Genomic DNA, 22,960 nt, shown 5'->3' on the forward strand with positions numbered 1-22,960 from the left:
TGCCCTGTAGAAAATGGAGTGATGTGTCTACATTCCTGCCAGTGGCCATGAAGACAATTCCCTCATTCCTGGAACTATATGGCACTGGGCAGTATATACCATGCCTCTGTATCTATAGACACTGGGCAGTTTATACAGGGCCTCTGTATCTATAGACGCTGAGCAGTATATACCATGCCTCTGTATCTATAGACGCTGAGCAGTATATACCATGCCTCTGTATCTATATGGCACTGGGCAGTATATACCATGCCTCTGTATCTATAGACACTGGGCAGTATATACCATGCCTCTGTAACTATATGGCACTGGGCAGTATATACAGGGCCTCTGTATCTATAGACACTGGGCAGTGTATACAGGGCCTCTGTATCTATATGGCACTGGGCAGTATATACAGGGCCTCTGTATCTATAGACACTGGGCAGTGTATACAGGGCCTCTGTATCTATATGGCACTGGGCAGTATATACAGGGCCTCTGTATCTATAGACACTGGGCAGTTTATACAGGGCCTCTGTATCTATATGGCACCGGGCAGTCTATACAGGGCCTCTGTATCTATATGGCACCGGGCAGTATATACAGGGCCTCTGTATCTATATGGCACTGGGCAGTATATACAGGGCCTCTGTATCTATATGGCACCGGGCAGTATATACAGGGCCTCTGTATCTATATGGCACCGAGCAGTATATACAGGGCCTCTGTATCTATATGGCACTGGGCAGTATATACAGGGCCTCTGTATCTATATGGCACCGGGCAGTATATACAGGGCCTCTGTATCTATATGGCACCGGGCAGTATATACAGGGCCTCTGTATCTATATGGCACCGGGCAGTATATACAGGGCCTCTGTATCTATATGGCACTGGGCAGTATATACAGGGCCTCTGTATCTATATGGCACTGGGCAGTATATACAGGGCCTCTATATCTATATAGCACTGGGCAGTATATACAGGGACTCTGAAACTATATGACACTGGGCCTCTGAACTATATGGCATTGTGCAGTATATACAGAGCCTCTGTAACTATATGGCACTGGGCAGTATATACAGGGCCTCTGAAACTATATGGCACTGGGCAGTATATACAGGGCCTCTATATCTATATAGCACTGGGCAGTATATACAGGGACTCTGAAACTATATGACACTGGGCCTCTGAACTATATGGCATTGGGCAGTATATACAGAGCCTCTGTAACTATATGGCAGTATATACAGTCAATCGAGGACCTCAAGGACCAAACACTTTATGACTACTCTGTACTCAAGCTTATCCATTTCAGCGGTTTCAATAGGGGTATATGTGATTAGATGTCATGTGACAGGAAACTAGCAACACGTGCATGTCAATATTACATTTATGGATATAAACCATTCTTCAATATCATACAGTTATCTTTATCATGCACATATCAGAAGTATTTTAGGCTCAAAACCTTTTGATAGCCCCTCGTAACCTACACGGCCTTATTATTGTCAGAACTAAATTGAACATCAACTTACGTGGATATATTCCCCTGTCGACCAGTTCATTGACCGACCTCCGTAACATAAGCTTTCTTTTCAATGCTGAAACAGATAAAAAGAATATGTTATTCATGGTACTATTCACATTACAAGTAGAAATAATAACCTCATTTCATGCAACTTCCAATCAGATGCTCATGTCCATGGTCTGATTCTGATGGCTGCATCGGGCATGACGACTGCTGTCATAAGCAAGAGAAATGGCCACAGGTGTGAAACCTACTTTTATTCCAGATGGCACAGATTTCATACTGAACTCGCTAATGAGTATTCATGGACATTCATGATCACACCATTAAACACAACCAGGTTGTACAACATTCAACAATGTACAGATGCGATCAGCTGGAGAATTTCAGGTAAAAACAGCATTTTGTGTATCATGATACATATCATACTATGACTCTAACAGTGCAATATGTATCGATATGTACCCCTGAATGTAACCAAAAAATGACTGGAGGCTGTTTGACAAACAACATTACTAAAAGTTCACACGCTGTCCAAGCCAACCAGCCTTTGTTTTATCCCAACAATTATCCTCTTCATTCCTAGAGCCAGGCAAGGAAACAACAATTACCATGTTTTAACATCTTTCGGTATAATGCCAATAGTGATCAAACCTTGGATCTTCTGCTCTATGGCCAGACCCTATCCACTCGGCCATAAGGGTAGGCACAATTAAAATATGAAAATGCATGACTAAATGCATTGTCTGCTTTGGGAGAAGTGATTCTAATTTCTAAAGATGTTACAAGATAAATATTTTAAATTTATTACAACAACATAGGCCAACCGGGAACAGGATATGCTATTGTCCAAGTTTCTTGGCCATGATAGATGTGTCTTCCTCTAATTGTAATCTGTTTGACAAGCTGCTATGTCAGGCCTCAGGGTTGGTTAATACAGAGATGAGTGGTACATATCTAGCATAACAGTGCGGCATGGGGAAGATGGTCCAGATACTGGGTCCATCTGCCTCAATCACTCAACTCAGCTGATTGGCTCTCCTGAATCACTGGCTTAATTCACTTATATATCCGGCATATCTTTTGATGGAGGCTGTACCACCTCCAAGCCGTTTCCTCAGCTGTTGTTGGGGGAGCTGAGCTATGTCACTACCTACCAGTAGAGTCAACAACTGAGTCAGTCCCAGCAGCATGGAGGAGAAGATACATTCCCCACATAGTCTCGGGCTGTTCTCCTGGACATATGTCAACATCTGTCTGTACACATGTCTGTACACAGCTTACACATCTCAGTATTGTACACTTCCCTACACATAGTATACATCTCTACACACTGCCTGTGAGTGAGTGAGTTTATTAGTTTTACGCTGCACTCAGCAATATTCCAGCTATATGGCGGCGGTCTGAAATAATCAAATCCGGGACAGACAATCCAGTGAGCATCGATCAGGATACAATGACATGTGTCAACCAAGGCAGCAAGCCTGACCACCCAATCCTGTTAATCGCCTCTTACGACAAGCATGGGTTACTGATAATATTCAATATTCTAACCCGGACCTTCACGAGTCGTACAAATCTCAAGACACTGTACTGTACACAGTTCACTTCACAATACATCAGATATACTTAGCGCTACTTAAAGTACAAATTGTCTACCATTCTCATCACCCAAAGATTTCGCCTCCTATATAAATACACATTGCTCTATAACTACTATTGCCTATTACTGAAATAAATCTGTCTTAAATCATTCTAATTCAAAGAAACATTTTTTCTTGAAAGTCCTAAGACTGTTTTTTTGCAAGTGTTCTCATTACTGCTGTGATAAACTATTAGACTATAAGTCTAAATGCTCAAGACTGATCAAAACATTTTCATTGGCTCTTTCAGCAGATACCCTGCCAATTCAAACCATATGACCGTGAAAGAACTGGGTTACAAGCTTCTTGGAACAGTATCCCGGTTATATCATGGCACTTCAGCTTGATGTGAGAGGAGAGCCTGATGTAATGTACGTTGGGGACTGACTGACTGAGTTTGGTTTTACGCCGCTTTTAGCAATATTCCAGCAACATCACGGCGGGGGACACCAGAAATGGGCTTCACACATTGTACCCATGTGGGGATTCGAACCCGGGTCTTCGGCATGACGAGCCAACGCTTTAACCACTAGGCTACCCCACCTCCCCGTACGTTGGTGAAACCCATGAGCATGGATATAGGGTTAAATACCCTGGAAACATAATTTGGGCAAACTGGGATTCAAACTCACAATCTCAGGTTTCTGGCCTGCTCATAGGATCCAACTTTGCACAACAAATTGTGTGACCTCAGACAACAGAGAAAGTGTGCATCCTCAAACCATATATGATACAGGGATATGATTAAACATGTTTTAAAACACATCAGTGGCAGATGTAGTTACCATTTTCAACACCTCATGACATTCATGGTTCAACAGATCCATGCCATGACAGTGAAATGATTTCACCAATGCGTGACATTCACAGTTCAAGAGAACTGTGCCATGGCAGTATCAGATTTTCTTTATGGCATGACATAAGCCTATCGAGGTAGCAACAGATCCATTTCAGGATAACAGACAGGAGTCATGGCATGACAATCCAGGCAAGGACAGATAGTGCATATCATGACTAAACCTTATCTTAGCATGACAGAACCTTATCTTGGCATGACAGACCTGTTTGTCCAGAACAGGAGAGGAATTCTAGCCATCATAACCATCTTGAAAGCATTAGGGAAAAGCTCTGGGGACAGAACACTTGTACAAGATGAGCATTCACTTGATATGACCAGAACCGAGAATGTGTTCTGGTATATGGAGCAGGCTGATGACCACTCAGACAGCCTTGGAGAAGTCTGAAGTGGGTAGTTTCCTAACAGCAGTAATTGGTTTAATGAGGCATGATGTCTAACAACATCTCTGCAATTAAGATATCTGACCCCACACTGAATCAGACATGAAAGCTTTCAGCAGCCTATTATCTGGCCAGGAGTCATGAGTTCATATGGCGGCTGCGAAAACTTGGACTATCAAATCTAAAAACACTTTCCTAATGAAAAAGTTGATCTTGAGTTTAGATACCAGTACCCAAAATACTCATGTATTTCTAACGTAGCATAAATTTCACATTTCTTTGAAGGTAAAGTGATCCTCCATTTTTACTTAATTGGACTCCATTCATGCTGCTTTCACAATTATCACAGGTAATTCATGGGCAATATACTATTTATGTGGACTAAAGGGGCATATGATAGGAACTTCTTTCCATTTCACACTTCATTGTATCCTGCAACAGTTCTCATAGATGAGGAGGGCTCCAGGAAGTGGTATTCCAAGGCCAGGATATCTAGGGCAAATCTATTAGTATGTTCTTACACAAGGTCACAGACTTGGCAATAGTTCCAGTCTGAAAGAATCATATGTACTAAGTCGAACAGGTGTAAGCAGACAAAAAGAGTGTTGGTGTGTTGACAGTGGTTCTGAACCGGACTAACTGGCCAGCCATGAGGAAGAGGCCGGTGATTTCATCATCAGTTGGCAGTGTTCCCTATCTCACCTTGGGCCATCCACACAGGTACTAGATCAGTGAAACACTTGCAGCACCATCTGGTAAAGTGTTCAGTGAAAAAAACCTGGCACCGAGCCCTCCTCCTTGTTCATGCATTCGTTCTGCATTCCTCAGTATACAGCTGGCACCAAGCCAGAACCACAGATCTATGTAGGCTGAGCATCCCGAAGGATTCCCTTGCTGCCAATGAACAGAGGTACAAATTAACTGCTACACAACATAAGTTGGTGCTGTGTTGGCACTTTCTGTGAGGATACGGCAAGACTGGATACTGAAGGGGAGCAGTGGACAGAAGGAGAAAGGGCCACTGATAATGGTGGTAGGAGATAGTATAGAGTGTAGCACCCCTGTCTAGGGTCAGCTAGAATTTCGTCACCTGATAGCGACCCACTCAGGGGGAACCTACTACCCACACAACATCATGCCAGGTTTTTTCACCTTCATAAAGCTTGTTAGACAAAATGGAGCTATTTGACAAACAGAATACTTTCAGAAATGAAAAAAAGCTTGGTAATTATGATAAGATTAGCATCAGAATCATGTCCCAGTGGAACTCCTATGATTATCAGTCTTATGGTGAAAGACGGCTCAGGTTTAAATAAATCAAATTATTTTTTTCCCACTCCTGACAGAGTTTTTATTACAACCTGATATCTAGAATGCTTTTCTGGGAGATTAGAGCAAGGGAGGGTGTAAATGAATGTTTAAATGGCGCTGTAAACACAGCAGTTAATGTCCATAGATAATCCAGTCTCAACCAGACAAAACCAGTGGTTGATGGGCCAATGGTCAACACTGCAACCAGTAGATAATTGGCATGAGATGGCTTTTGTCTTATTCGTCCAAGTGAGGTGAGGTGAAATTGGGTTTAACGTCATGCTTGAGAATATTTCGCTCATATGACGACGTGCATGCGTGTGTATGTGTATGTGCGGCTGCTTGTACTAGCCCAGAATGAAGCTGGTTTTATAGTGCTAGCCCACTGAGATATGCCGCAGTGAAGCAGGAATACCCCACTCAGACACATTATACTGACTCCGAGCTGACCAGTCCTTGTTGTACCCATTAATGCCGAGCGCCAGGCAGGGACCAACAAGTTCCATATTTTAATGTCTTTTGGTATGATGTGGTCGGGGATTGAACCCGCGACCTTCCGCACTCCGGGTGGACGCTCTAACCACTACACCACGGAGGTGGTCTTATTCGTCCAAGAATCACCATAGGGTGAGAGTTTATAATCTACATTGCAGTACACATATTTGATCGGTTTTAACATCAGACTAATGTTTTCTAATCTTTGTTCTCAAATAAAGCTGTGAATATTTCTGCTATTCTGCAAAAACGTCTGAGACAGTGCTACCTGACTGATATCTATGTTCAATGACTGTAGTGTAGGACACATACTTTTGTCAGTATTGGAGTCAGTCTCCGTACCGGTAGGAGCCAGTTCAGTGGCAGAGGAAACATGAAGAGAATGACAGATATTTGGTACAAAACAATGTACCGATCAGCTTGTGGTTGGATAAATATAGAACGTTTATTGCTGGCTCAGCTGTTTTGGTTTCATTGAGGCTCTATAATAGCACTTGAAACAGATGACAGACCAAAGTTTTAAAAAACAATAAAAACCTATATCATTATTACTTAGAAGTGTGAGTGAGTGAGTATGGTTTTACGCCACTTTTAGCAATATTCCAGCAATATCACGACTGGGGACACCAGAAAAATGGGCTTCACACCTTGTACCCATGTGGGGAATCGAACTCAGGTCTTCAGCTTGATGTGTGGACGCTTTAACCATTAGACTACCCCACTGCCCCCATTATTACTTAGAGAGATGTCAAGCAAATTCAATATCTTGAAAATAAAAGAAGGCTATATTTTAAGCTAATCTTTCGGTAACAATGGCAATCACCTGCAGAATAATCTTCCATACAAATCAGATAATCTCAAAACTTTTAAGCCTTTCAATAAAACCTAAAAACATCTTTTCTGTGGAGCACATTACTTGCCTGAGGCAGATAGGCGGGGAAGTTGTTATGGGGAACTGTGCTGCGTAGTTTCTGTATAAATCGACACTTGTATAAGTATGAGGCTTGCGCAGTATTAATGATTTATTATCAATCTACTAAAAAATAAATGTAACCCACAGTAGGTAATGTCAGCTCCTGACTGTCACATTGTCTCCCTCAAGTAACAGGGTGAGGAAGTGGGAGATCAAGAAGAGTACAAAAATTTGCTTCAGTAATTCCACAGCATGGAACACCAGTAATGGGTTTCACATATTGTAGCCATGTTTCCAATCAAACCCAGGCTTTGTGAGTGTCTGACAAACACACTTCCCACTGGGCCTCAACAGTCCCTGGCAAGGAGGGATGGTCTTAACAAGCAGGAGCTGCCATTATCATTCACGAGGCATGAAAGTCTAACAACTTTTGTACACCATAAGAAGGACTATCCTGAACAGGATTGGCAAGGTTTTGCTGCCATTTTGCTGGTATATATAGGTTATCATACGAGTGTGTTTTGGGATTGTTAATATCCTGCATTAGGAATAAACATTGTATTTCGCAAGCCTTGGCAAGCTAAATACATAGTGTTTATTCCTATTGCAGGATATTAACCATCCCAAAACACACGAGTGTGATAACCTATTTATCATACGTCATTTTTGCTTTATAATTTAAAAAAAAAGTGTTTTCAAATGCAACAAATCATGAAACTAAACTTCGTGGAATGTCTATGACGTCACAAATATGTGCGGAGTAATATGTTACGTCACAAGCCCGGGTGACATAATTTTCTCCTGATCACTCAGCTGACTGCGTTAGGTCATCTAGTTCCCAGTAAGCTTTATTGCTAAAGCACGTATTGTTGTCAACAAATGTTTGCTTACGTTTGAAAAATAACAACAAACTCGCGTGGAACTTCAGAAACCTTCAATTAACCTTTTTAACAACAAAATACGCTTTAATGTTCATGAGACATTGTGCACCTGGATTCATGCCGTTCTCTCGCTGACACTGACAGTCGGTCGGGCAACTGATGTTGGTATCTTCGTAAGCCTATGAATTTCTATCTTCGCTTTGAAATATACTCCATCTATCATAACCAGGCATGAATTTTCTGGGATCAAAGCACTGACACTACCGTAACCACGGCCGTCAATCCGGTCACGACCGCCGACCCTTGACGCCATGTTTGTTTACGCTGTGAAAGTAGTCCCTGAAATTTGCATATGACCTCACTAATTTGCATCGATATCCGTATATGACCCCAACTGATACCAAAAATATCCGTTGGCCTTATCCTGCCGAGAACACTATCCATTGTATGATAAATTACTATGGAAGACTATCTCTCAGACACATATTCTCAGAGCACCAGATAAGATTTAGCTCATGTGGGTACTGTACCCACTGTATTTTTTTGGAGTGGGTATTAAAAATGTTGAGTGGGTATTTCTTTTTCCGTTACCCACTGCTTTCAAATATGTGCGTATTTCAGTCATTTTACTCACCTAAGTATATGCCATTGAGTAAGTTTACTAAGCAGGTATGTTCTGCCTTATGTCATACCTAATCAAAACCAACTTAAATATAATGGAAATGATGTCATAAAAAATCACTCATCCTATACTGACAGTACAACACTTGTCCTATACTAACAGTACAACTTGATAGCAATCAATGTCTTTTTTCATTACGCAAGCGATTTTTTAAAAATATATTTCGTACGCATTTGTTTTAAACTTTCTGGATATCTAACATTTTAAATGCATAATTGGTACGCAACAATTATTTTTCAAAGCGTAATTCTATGCTTATTTTACCCGGATACACAGCTTATCTGGGCCTCTGTATTCTCACAAGAAGAAAACTAGAGCCAACATGACACCTGTCTTTCATATTACTATTATAAAGTTGTCATGCCATGACAGATTAACGACAGCATTACTACGGTATTATGAATGAGTGAGTATGGTTTCATGCCACTTTTAGCAATATTCCAGCAATATCACAGCAGTCGACACCAGAAAAGAGCTTCACACATTGTACCCATTTGGGGAATAGAACTTGGTTCTTAGCGTGACAAGCAAATGCTTTAACTGCTAGGCTACCCTACCACCCCTCGGTATTATTAAAGAATTGGGTTATTCTTCACTTATGTAGCATATCCTACATCACCATCTGGGCAAAACCAAAACAGTCATATCACATGTTTTGTAAATGACTTACATTCTTTGTTTTTATCCATGGTCTGCTGAAGAGAGATCTCGTCCAGCAAGGTGTGAGGGCTGGAAGGTAATTGTGTGGGTGGGTCTTGGTCCGTAGATGTCCCCGCCCCAGCTTGTTTTGCTCTTTCAGCAGCCAGTTTCTCCATTCGGCAGTCCTTGCAATAGATGCAATGGATTATCTGGATAGCGTCCTTGTCAAGTTTGGACCTGCCCCCGTACAGGGGGGACCAACTTGCCCCGCTACTTGAATCTGAAAATAAATAAAACATTTTAAATATCTCTATTTTCACATGCCCTAATATTGGAGACAACCATTAATCAGCTTTCAAGATTGAATCAAAGGTCAAGAGTCACGTTTCAAGTATATTTGGGTAAGAATACATTTCACTGAATATCGTTGACGTCTTCAAAGCTGACATGTTTTCTTCCTGTAACAATGAAAAATATCCCCAGTTGAATATTTCACAAAAAGACATAAGGATGTTAAACATGAAATCTGACTCATCACACGTTCACGGACACAACATTTATGTTATATTTTGCTGTTTACATGGTTTTGGGGTCATACTGACACTATAAGATCCTGTTGTTCAAGTCTGTCTGAACAGAACAGGATACATATAATGCTGACACAGCAGTTACTCTATTACCTTGATTTAGACGGACAGGTATCTACTTTTTAATTCTATCTACATTAACCAGATGGGTTAGAACTGGTCTTCAACAACCAATACTTGTTGTAAAAGGTGACTAATGGGATTGGGTTCACACATGTCAGCATATCCCAATCGATGCTGATTACGTTGATTGCTGGATTGTCTGGTCCAGACTCGATTATTTACAGACCAGGGTGCCGTTGTACAAAGCGATCTTAGGGCTAAGGTGACCGTAACTCCCATACCTTAACATAGACTTAAGGTAGTCTTAGCGCGCTAAGGTTGTTTTGAACAACGGCACCCAGAGCCTTATAGCTGGAATACTGCCCACTGCGGCATTAAACAACAAACAAACAAAACAAAAAACAATAACCAGGGGCCCGTTTCACAAAGCAATCGTAGCGCTACGCGAGTCATAAGTCTAGGTTAAAGTATGGGAGTTACGATCATCTTAGCGCTACGATCGCTTTGTGGTACGGGCCCCAGATGTCTGTAAGAGGCCCAGCATCTATTCTGTTTAATGCAGACATAGTGACAACTTACGAACTTCCGAATCCCAAATTCTACAAAGTATAAATATGCAGGAAACGTCCATTACTAATCCCCAGCATATCTTACTACTATTAGAGACATGGCTTTCATGTTTTTTGGACAGCATTTGACCTTGCATTAATTAGAGTCCAATGTCTACTGGAGGCTTGGCATCTTAGAGAAGAAATATGGTGTTCATAATTGTTTATCTTCATCAAAACTACAAACAAAACCTTCATTAGACAGACCTGCCAAAAGTGGCACAATCACACATGTCAAGAACTGTTTACTTTCATCCACTTATTACAAAAAAAAATCATAATATTCCATGGTTTGTATGTTTGGTTTTATGAAGCAGCTATGACACATTCTTTCAGGATAATAAACCATGGCTGATTCATTACAGGGCCAACCACAAAACATAGGGATTTCGTTAAAGACAACAAACAGAAATTTGTACCTGGGCACCTTTACCAAACAGAAACAGATACTGAGGTATTAGTTAAGGGAATTCATTCAGTGTAGACCCACTAGTAGGATGACAGGAGTCTGTGGAACCCAGGTGAGGAAGCAGGCTATCTAAAGTATCAAGGGGTTTGGGGACTAAAAATGCTCCTGGGCGAGGTGCTAGCCTCACAGAGCTTATAGGTGACGAATGTTGTTCATCTCAAACTCCAGGTGATCATAATTAGGGAATAAATGAGAACCAGATCCGAACGATAGTAATACTGTACTAAAACACTGATGCCTAGCCTGTCTACATCTGTCCACGTGGGACAAGCAGCACTTCTGTCAGGTCACTGTGAACAAAGGTGAGTGAGTGAGTGAGTGAGTGAGTGAGTGAGGGTGAGTGAGTGAGTGAGTGAGTGAGAGAGATGGCATATTTCAGCAATAGTCACTGCCTAAACACCAGAAATGGGTTTCAAAAATGTTACCTATGTGGCAAGTGGCATACCCCTTCCGTGTGATGAACAAATGTTTTAACCACCAGACTCAGCCCCTTCAGCATGATGAATATCATGTCTACATGAACATCTATGAATGTTAAAATGTATTGAAGGAAACCTATGTGATTCAAAGCACTAAATCTCTCTTGTGCATCTTGAATATGTGTATATGAACATTTTCGAATGGAAACATAAACTGGAGGAAGCTTTATGTTCAAATCATTAAACTTTCTTCTGCATGATAGATTTCATTGTAAAGATTTCTAGAAACTCATAGTTGGATAATGTGTTGCTTTGTTAGTTTACAAGCTTTTCAGTTTTATAATGGCATGTTAACTCAATGTTGGAAGAAATCCCTGATGATTAACACTGAAGCATGCAATTCTGAACAACCAGTCACTGTGAAATGGATAGAAACTAGCCCAGACCAGGGGTTTTTTTCAATGCAAAGAGCATCAAAAGGGTTAGTAGAATTTCAAGTATTTTGGGGGAGTGTTTGTGTTCAAAGTATTCAGGCAAGTTGACTTTCTGGGTTAATTCTATCCCTGTGTCTTGTCTTGAAACTGAAGATACCCACGTTCCAGGAGATGAAGGCAAGACTGATGCCAGGCTGCAATATAGTGTTACACATGCTTCCTGAGGGAGAACACTTGTATGTCACCTGGAGTCCATACTGTACGTTACTCTGTGTAAGCCCATCCTCTCACACGTCATCAGGTCTTCTAATTAATGAACTGATACATGCATGAGAGTCAGTTTGGGTACTCATCTAGGCCAGTCAGGCAAGCAAAGTGAGCGAGTGAGTTCAGTTTTACGCTGCTTTTAGCAATATTCCAGCAATATCATGGCAGTGCAAGCAAAGGCTGATCAGTAAATGTTGACTACAGTTCATAATTTGTATTGTACCTGACAGACTTTATGAAGGTTTCTACTGTTATGAGATTTTCCTGTTGTATCAGGCAAACAAACTTCTTACGACTACAGTTCATAATTTGTATTGTACCTGACATGGTACTGAAGGGACTTTAAGAAGGTACTCACTGTTATGGAGATTTTCCTGTTGTATCAGGCAAACAGACTTCTTACGATTATGTATGATTACTTAAATTCATATCTTGAAAACAGAAGGTAAACATAGCCAGAGAAATGGCTTGGAGAGGACAAACTGTGTGACTGAAACCCAAGCAGTGTGTGTGTTAGTGTGTGCGTGTGCCCGCGTGCATGTGTGTGCATGCGTGCGTGCCCATGCATGTGTGTGTTTGTGTGCAATGATACATTAGCGTCCAAAGTCTGAAAACATTAAGCCATTAAAATCTTTCAGATGTATCTACATAACCTCAGTTCCCCAAGTGACTCACATAAACAGTCACTGCTGACAAAAAAAGAAAACAAAAAACACGCACAAATATTTGATAATATTGGCAACTTGTCCCCAGTAGAAAAGAAACAACAAGCTGATAATGCCACTGGAACCAGATCCAAAATAATTCCTCTAATCTGTGAAAGTTGGAAATAAATGTCTATCAAGTGATCTTTTCCAAACACATCATGTTTTTCAACAACAAGCCTTTGATATTTCAACATCAACAACAGAATGCAAAACCATGAAATGCATCAAACCTGGAACTGACAATACCACTGATATTTGCAATTCTGTGTACCATAATTTCAAAGAGCACATTGATAACCCACCCAGATTCCTTCTGTGAAGTTTATGAGATCCGAGTCAGGAAGAGCAGCAAGGCTAAGAAGCAGCGTGTTTACACCTCCCGCGCAGGGGGACATGATATTTGCAGACATTATCAAGGAGTCAGAATTTCAAAGTAAACATGTTGTGTGATACAATTACTGTGTTGCATTCGAAAAGTTCCTGTAATGTATCTGACATCTATCTTGTCCTCTGGAACATCTGGAGCTGTCGTCACCAGCACTGGCCAGCCAGCTAGCAAATACCCACAGGCATATTTAAGCCATCCCTGGTCATCTCCAGTATGTGTATTTTGATGTAACTGCCATGCCTTGGTTTGAGATGAGCACTCCAGACACAGGCATCTCTTTACCATGATTAAGAGTATATATCATACAGTCGGTAAATAAGTAGGATTTCTGCTGCTCGTATCCATGCTGTTCTCAAAGAAGGTATTTACAAGTGACATCAGAAACTGCATCCTTTGAAAGCATCAATACCAGGTGTAGTAAGCAACACTTTTACCACTAGGCTTCTGAAATGACTTTTCTAATATATGTAGTGGAGTGCTATGCTGTTACAGGTTGCTAAGTTTATAGCAATGCCAACAGAGGTCATCTAATTTCCAAGGGGTCCTACTCTCCACAGAATGAATTAACAATATTCTACCCTGCAGTCCCACATTTTCAGCTTAGTATATGGACCAGAATAAGGTAATCTTAATAGAAAAGAGGTAATTATGCCATGTTGTCTTCGGCTTTAGTCAAGAGGTTAAAATCACAGTGGCTTTTATTCTTCAGCTTGGACAGTGACTATACAAAATTCATCATTAATTATTACTTCATGATAGCATGAACACAACATCTGGGTTATAATGACACACAAGTCAACCTAAGCATCACGCAAACTTCAAAACCCCACCTCCTGTCTCAACTGACAATGATTGGACCAATTCTGCTCTTAAACCTTCACTATTACAAACATATGTGTAGACTAATGACATGAGTGAGTACGGTTTGATACTCTTGGAAGATAATTCCAGTAATATCAGTGTAAATATACCAGCTTGATGGCAGAGTAAAGCCCAAAGTGATAGAGGACTGCCATTCACCACATTGGTGAAACCAAGCAGCATGGGCACGGTGCTGACAAAGCTAGAATCAAAATCTTGGAGGATCGGGATTCAAACCCATTATCAAGGGAGGTAAATCTGTACAGTGAACAGCAGTACCTACTTAGCTCCCTCCATCACCAAGCTGCCGAAAGATGTGACAATCAATCAGACCAAAGTACTAATAAGTAAGACATGCTCATTAAGAGTTTATAAATGTTAATGCCTTCACTTTTTAAGACTCTGAAAGTGTTCCAAAAGCATTTTAATAGCATTTGTGTGTGTGTTTCCATGGCTGGTTTCTTCTGTCTTGTGTTCCGACGGTGCTGGAGGTGCCAATACACACAGGGGAGGATGCCATGCCGGCTGTAATCAGCCACCGATTAGTCCCACACTTAGCATTCATTGATCTCGCGATACCTCTTGGCACAAGCCAACATTACAAGGTAAGACTTTACCACACATTCAGTCATATCAGATGGTAACATGGCTTGTTCCGCCACAGTTAGAAGCAATGCTAATCCAACCACCATCAGCCCTAAGCATCTAAATGTTCAGAGTCACTCATCAAACTTTCTTCTTCTCCTCATCAGTACACATAAGCTGAGATATGCATGAGAAAAACCCATGTCAGAAGATGAAGCACAGAAGGATTGTTTCAAGGTTTCGAAATAGACTTCTTTGAGCAGAATGATTTCCACGAACTATTGCAGGACTTCCACGAATTGTGGGGTTTTTGAGTAAATGATCCTTTGGAGCAAATGATGTTATTGTGGGCATATTTACTTTGAGCTACAGATATTGTTATTTTCATCACTACATCAATCATGACCACAAACCCCATTTGGGCGAACCATCTGTTATCCAAGAATGTCAGTACTTTGGTCCAGGGACCTATTACTGATTGTCTGTCTGTCAATGTTCTATGAGCTTTCTGTGTTAAAGCAGTGGCACTTTTAAGAGTTTCTAACCAGGCCCACAGTAGTTTCTGATAAAGACTTGGTACAGACTTCTTGATGTCTATCTAAAAATTAGGGGGCTATTTGTTGTGGTGAAAGACAACACATCTTTGTCTCCATCAAGGATCAAGCTGTCCCTCAGAGCAAGAATACTTCTCTGTGAGCGTGCATGGTTAGGGTTAGTACAACAATGTCCAGACCCACCACCTCCCATCTCCGGCATGACTAGCATTCAAGAAGGCTCATTTCCCTTCCAGGTTATTACTTGACCATTTGGCCAGTTGGTGTTATCTTGGGGATCTAACAAGCCTGCAGAGTGACTAACACTGGCTGCTGGGCCTCATTACCTGCTTCCACAGACGCTGAGGGACTACAGGACACTTTCACTGACAAGGAGTGGCTGAAGGAAGTAGTTACCTTGCATCATGTGCACCATATATATATGGATTGTATCAATAACTTTATGAATTATACTTCTGAAAGAAAAAGAACTTATCCTCAAGTCCTATTCTGAATTAAGTAAAGTTTCTGTTACTTCTGTTAAAAAAATGTGCCATTGAGCTGTTCACATCTGTCCACCTAGACTAAGGCTTAGTCTCTGAATATATATAATTTTGATAGTAACAAACAAGCCCATTTATATTGAAAAGGAGCCCTAGGGAGACCAGAGATTCAGAACCTTAGGAAATCTAGACTTGCTTTATTTAGGGCTTTAGCACAGCAGAGAGGGCTTGGCAGTAGGGAAATTAATGTGGTTCAGGGACTGTGAGACAGACTACTGTCCACCCTGTATACAGCAATGCAGTTAATGGCTGTCCATCTTATATACACTGTTGATGACTATCTATCTTATATACAGGGATGGCTGCCACCCTGTATACAGCAACACTGTTCATGGTTGTCCATCTCTATGCAGGGACACTGTTTATGACTGTCCATCTCTATACAGTGATATTGTTGATGGCTGGCCACCACTGGTACACATGGACGCTGTTGATGACTGTCTATCTTATATTTGGGACATTGTTGATGGCTGTCCATCTCTATGCAGGGACACTGTTGATGGCTGTCCATCTCTATACAGTGATATTGTTGATGGCTGGCCACCACTGGTACACATGGACGCTGTTGATGGCTGGCCACCAGCTGTGGCCGATTGAGAGGCTGTGGGTCAGTTGGGATGGCCAGTCTGGTGGTCAGCAGCCAGTAATTACAGCCCTTACTATGACAAACATTTCCTGTTTGTTGTGAATGCGCTTATGTTTTCATGGCAGACAACTTACAGATGGCTGAGATGCAATTTCATGGTATCCGCCAACATAGCACCTTCCAATGAACAGCACTTAGTGTACCATTGCTGCCACAAAAAACAATATTCTCCCTGAACCATGCAGCCGAGGAATGGCTGCAGGAGCAGGACGCGTGTAGTGTCCAATACCCCAGCTACCAGCTCACGCATCTTCTGTCAGAGGAATGCATTATGTTCTATGGGCTCCTTGTTTTGAACTAACAGACGCAAATGAACCATGACTGATGTAAGACGTTATTCCTGTTCATCTATTTTCAGCAGCAAGATTCTAACTATACATGTCTCACAAACACGAGTTCAACACAGAAACAGCAAATATCAATTAACTTGACATATGAATCATCTGTACAGTGGAAATAAGTGCAAGATGATATTTTCCCCAGTTTACTTCTGTGCTCTTATGTCATCCCCTAAGACATTCAGTAAATTAACGGAAACATAAGACCATGAATTACTCCAAGCCTTCAAACTTTTTAACAAAATTTCAAAACATTTTTTTTTTGCTTTGAAGATAAACAGCAACAGGAAAACTATCATGTCTCCTGACTGAGAAGCATGTACGCTTCTCAACTTCTAATCGCCTGCCACCACAGCTTGAAGGTGTGTGTACACAGAATACTAGAAGTCAACCTGGATATAGGTAATTGAAATACAGCTCCAGCAAATCATAGGCAATCTGGCTGCAACTTATTAGCTATATTTCAGTTATAAATGTCACGGGCTTGAGGGCGAGTTCCACCTGCATGTACGACTCCAGCCGATGTGTGTATACATTCCTGTATATTCCTGCCTGGCCATCTTCTTCCTACACACATTCCTCCATGCAGGCACACCGTCTTCCCCGTTAGTCATGTTGTGTGTAATCATACAGCTATCTTACTAATGTTACGGCTAAGTGCAATCTTATCGGCCACTATCTGATGAACGTGATCATACTTTTCTGTACATGTATATATAGCTGCCATTTGGAAATTCCAAAGGTTGAGAGACTTAATGTGTCACTGAGTTTATATAAAACATATAATCCCTGATCAAATGGCAGCTATTTGAAGGCAACCAATGCAAATCAAATTCATTCTTAATCTTGTTTCTCTTTTTCAGGATGCATCTAAAATTAAAATCCGTTCATAAAAACATAGTTTGACGTAAAGAATATAAATGTAAAAACGAACAGATAAAAGACCAGCATCATCAGAACAGTTCCACAAGGAGCTGCTTTCGGAGTGCGAGTGAGGTTTTGATACAGCCTTAGGATTATATCTGAAACACTGCTACACAGGGGAACATGAATGGGTTTACAAATTATATCATGCATCAAACAAAGGTCGGTGGTGGGTTTTCTCGTTCCTATGTATATCAGTAAAAGCAGGGTCACCAGAAACATGGATCTTAAATTCTACCATGACATTTAAGTATGTTCGTTTTTGATTGGCTGTTACTAAAAAATTAGAAGTGAAAATTTTTTAATAACCACTTCTGAGAGCCGGTTCACTGCGCGTAGTGTCAAAACACTACGCAAGGGTAATGAGTGCATATTTAAAACGCGTTTTATTCATGGTGCATATGTCATGGTAGAATGGAGTAATTGTACCCCCTGTGGGTTATCAAACAGGTTCAATGGTTTGATGAGCCCATTCTTTAACCACTAGGTTTCTCCCACACCCAAATATCTCACTTCAACTTCTGTCCATTACCATGTAACAGTAGTGAGTGACTATGGTTTTACACCTCTTTAAGCAATATTCCAGCAGAATCACGGTGGGGGACACCAGAAATGGGCTTCATACATTGTACCTATAGCCATATATGAAGGCAATGATGATTTTTATCAGATTTGGTCCTGAATATCCTATCTCGCACAGACACCATATAAATGGAGTTTGTTTCATATCAAACTTTTTTTATTTTTAGTGATTAAGCATAAGTCCAGGTCATCCTCAGTATTTGCTGGAGTATCTTCTGTAGAGATATGTCTGCAAAATTGGTTTCTTCTGTTGTTTGAAAGTAAGTCATGCTGATACCTACCTACCGGTGTGAACCTAAAGGTTGGTATGCATTTGGTTTCATTTACCCGAATACACATGACCTATTTTCCTGGAAGAGCATGCGTTGACATTTGAAGTGTAGGAGACATGCAAGAGATGGAACAACTGAAACTATCTGGTGGAAAAGTACATGTTTTCCCCGAGATCCACATCTGCATCTGGACCTGGACAAACAAGACCCAGCACAAATAGCCTGCTGACCTGGAAACGGACAACATGGAACTTGGGAGGCATTCTTCCCAAACACAAAGGTGTAGGTAACGGCAAGTCTATCTACCCACTGGCTGTTGCTAACCTTTCAGCCAGACAACAATCAGTAGTCTTGCCAGATCCTGGCTGACCTTTCCCAGTTTTAGGAACACCTTGATCCTCGGTTGGAGTTTGCACAACAGAAGGATGACCTTACCAAACATCTGGACTGGCATCTTACTACACACCAATGTCCATCTGTTTAGGGGATCCTGCCCGCTCAGGTCAAACACTTGGATATCCAAACACTGAATGTAGAACATGTCCCATGGTGCCTAGATCTTGTACTTCAAGCAGACCATGACACTGATCTTTATTCAACGTGGTCAGACACTTTGATGCGTCTGCTGTTTCCTCATTAAAGGAAACTCAAATGTGTCTGGGCACAGACAAAGACTCTTAAAATTTTCTCTTCAAAACATTTCTGCTGTTTATCAGTTGAACTTTGTGATGAATCTTTCTCCACAAGGAGGCCATTCCGATCAAAACATAACCGAAGGAAGAAACAAAAAGCCATATCGCCACAAATCATTAAGTACATCACAGAAATAACAAATAACGATAATGCATGTGCAAATGATAAGGAATGAGTAAAACCAGCATGTGCCAAGACCACCTGATGTGCCACCATGAGAACCTCCAGCAGTTGCCACTGCTCCAGGGTGGAGCTGGTGAGACCATCACCAGACACAGTTACATCATCATGAATCTGCAGGTCCCTACAGCTTACATGATGCTACAAATGGTTTTATATTTCACTGATGACTAATTAGATAAAATAAACATTTCATCATGCTGGTAACAAAACATTTATATCCACTGCCTTATTTATTTATTCATTACAGTGAACTGTAGCCAGAAAAAATATTCGTTTTAGTTGTGATGAGATTTTAGGAGATTATGGGTGGAGTGACTTTTTCATGTTCTTAGGTGCATTCCTACTTCCGTAACTGAATTTCAATATTATCTTTGTTTTTACACCTGTTTATTCATATGATTTATCAAGCTTATCTCTATATGAGTGCTGTAAACAAACTCTACTCCAAACAGTCGTTTGCAATTTTTTGTACATAAAACATTCATCATCTTAGATAGATTTTCTTGGAAAAAATTACACAAAATTTAATCAATGTGACCTGTGATCCTCCAGGTGTGTAGGAGGGGAGCAATCTCTCAACATGGACACAGGAGCTCTAGTTCCTGCTAGGGCTCGTAAACAAAGAACCAGTTCATTCATCAGCAGCAACAGCTCATTGCAAACCTGCCTTGAATTTAGTGAAGTGGGCACTGGGGTATAGTGAGATAGGGAGGACAGCTGGAGTCCACTGATAGAGGCCATCCTTAAACCCCTCCCCAGCTCTCTGATCACCCCCCTCCCTCCTCTACCCCACCAGCTGATGCTATCTGACGTAGACTGACCTATCCCAGTCATATTCCCCCCCCATATGTACACAATAACAGGCGCTGTGCTCAATCATGTTTTTTAAGTCTGGTGAGGAATGTAAAAAGTTAGCCTTCTTTTTTGCGCATGAAACATCTTATCTGTTTATGAGAGCTATGTGATATAAACACCATATACCCATATGCTATATTTCTTTACATGTTCACTCACTGTGATGGTGAGGATTGGATGCTGCCACAGACATATTTGCCATTACACTCTTCAGCTAACCATTGTACGTACAAGTTGATATGAGTTGAGTTGGGCTTTACGTCACATCGGCATTATTCCAGCCATATAGTGACGAGATCAAGTTTCCATTCATTACCATTTTTGTAAGTAGGTACAAGTGATTGGAAAGGCATCAAATCAAAACCATTAACCGGCTTCAGAATATCCATGTTAGCCCAAAAGTTCTTAAGTCAAAATGTATGGCAATGCAGAGAGAGAGGAGTGAGTGAGTTTAGTTTTATGCCGTACTCGGCAATATTCCAGCTATATGGTGATGGTCTGTAAATAATGATCAACAGCATGAGCATCGATCTACGCAATTGGGAAGTGATGACGTGTCAACCAAGTCAGCGAGAGTGACCACCTGATCCTGTTAGTCGCCTCTTACGAGTGAGTAAGTGAGTGAGTACATTTTCATCAACACCAGCTTCGTATCAGTTATTAATAATATCCCATCCCCACTTCTTCAATTAACCTTTCACCAGCGTATTTACATAACCCACTGAACAAAGACACTTTTCTTATGCTGAATATACAACAATGCTGTGTAGATATTTCACCTTGCTGAACACACACTGCTTTGCTTATCAAAAACAAACATCACAGCTATGCGAAGTTTAAACAGGAAACTGAGAATGGAGTCACAACACAGAAGCCATGCCTGGCACAGGAGCATGATAATCAGATTCAGAGCCTCATGTTAATTTCCTGCCTCATCTTATGCTATACCATCTGGGCAATATCCACATGCACTGGCTGACTCCAGGCTAGCAGGCGAAGTGCTTACAGCCCTGATGGGCTTCCAGTGGTACTTGGGGATGATGTAGATAAAAGACTGAGACACAACAGTGTAATGTTTCATAGCAATACAGTAGGTTGCCTTGTAATATACTAATAGACTTGTGATTGGGATCTGAAGTGTCCAGATGTTGGTTGGTGGAGTGAGTGAGTGAGTGAGTTGTGAGTGAGTTGTGAGTGAGTGAGTGAGTGAGTGAGTGGGTGAGTGAGTGAGGATGATGCACTGTACAGTATTTTGGTTATATCAGAGCCTGTCAGACTGATATGGGAGTACAGGCTGAAGAAGTAAAGAACTTGGAGCATTCTGAAAATAATTATTTGGAAATGTTGTCTGATCCATAGTATTTCACATTGGTGTGAAACTAACATACACCAGCATACATTAGACCAAACTAAACATAGTTAGACAACTGTAAGTACTCTGTTAACAAATTCGTCGTACATATTCATATACTGATAGGGCAAACTTCTACTTCCATATCTAAGTGTATTATCATGTCCTTATTCCTGTATGCAGTGTTTGTGAGGAAATGTCTGTGTGAGGTGAGGTGAAATTGGGTTTAACGTCGTGCTTGAGAATATTTCGCTCATATGACGATGTGCATGCGTATGTATGTGTAAGTGCGGCTGCTTGTACTAGCCCAGACTTAAGCTGGTTTTATAGTGCTAGCCCACCATGCCGCAGTGAAGCATGAATTCCCAACTCAGACACATTATACTGACTCCGAGCCGACCAGTCCTTGTTGTACCCATTAATGTCGAGCGCCAGGCAGGGACCAATAAGTACCATATTTTAACGTCTCTAGTATGACGTGGTCGGGTATCGAACCCGCGACCTTCCGCTCTCCGGGTGGACGCTCTAACCACTACACCACGGAGGCGGTCAAATGTCAGTGTTACAGTGACAGAGCAAGATATAGATTAGCATATGTGTGACAGAGGAAACACTGATACCTAGCTCCCCATGTACAGTGGATTAGAATGTGTACCGTAATCATAGGTCTCCTTCCACAGAGGATCTAAGTGTTTAATTGTAACGACACCCAGACACTACCAACACAGACATATATAATCGTACCTACGACTACGACACCTCGAGACAGATAGATTAGGTTACCTGCATTTGAGTTGTTACACTGAGGGATCAAAGTGTTTAACTGTAACAACTCCCATTCACTACCAACACAGACTTAAGATCATCGTACCTACGACTGCTTTGTAGGAAGGAACCAGAAATCCTGTATGGTGACAGGTGCACTCAAGTACATGCCAGCATGTCCTGGCCATTAAGTTCTGACATGAATCAGCCCGGGCAGCTACTAATGCCTCAGATGTGAGGTATAGTAGTTACAGCATCATGTGTGCTGTTAATCAACACTACCAGTAGGAGAACATCACAACCTAGCTCTCCTGTGGCCATCAGCCTACCTTCGTGATACACTACGCCACAGCCAACCATCTGACTAATATTAATCAGTGCACTTACTTTATCATGTAGTTACTGTGCTTCAACCAAGAAATCACAAATTACAACACAGTTGAGTTAATAACTGGTCGAAACCTTTTACACTTCAGAGTTAGAATGCGGAACTTTGTTCACAAAGGTCAAGTTATGTCTGCAGTCAACAATCCATAAACTTAAGCAGGTAC

The 22,960-nt window shown here is 41.2% G+C and overlaps 1 protein-coding gene across 1 annotated transcript in view; it reads right to left on the reverse strand.

Moving 5' to 3' along the window:
- LOC124275068 (myocardin-related transcription factor A-like) overlaps positions 1 to 22,960 on the reverse strand; it is a 62,970-nt gene that overhangs the window by 31,466 nt on the left and 8,544 nt on the right. The window contains 2 exon segments of the mRNA XM_046710541.1: positions 1,521 to 1,586; positions 9,348 to 9,596. Coding sequence (XP_046566497.1) covers positions 1,521 to 1,586; positions 9,348 to 9,596 — 315 coding nt within the window.

Source organism: Haliotis rubra, unplaced genomic scaffold (assembly GCF_003918875.1).
Source record: "Haliotis rubra isolate DU_JTF1 unplaced genomic scaffold, ASM391887v1 Scf198, whole genome shotgun sequence".
Lineage (NCBI taxonomy): Eukaryota > Metazoa > Mollusca > Gastropoda > Lepetellida > Haliotidae > Haliotis > Haliotis rubra.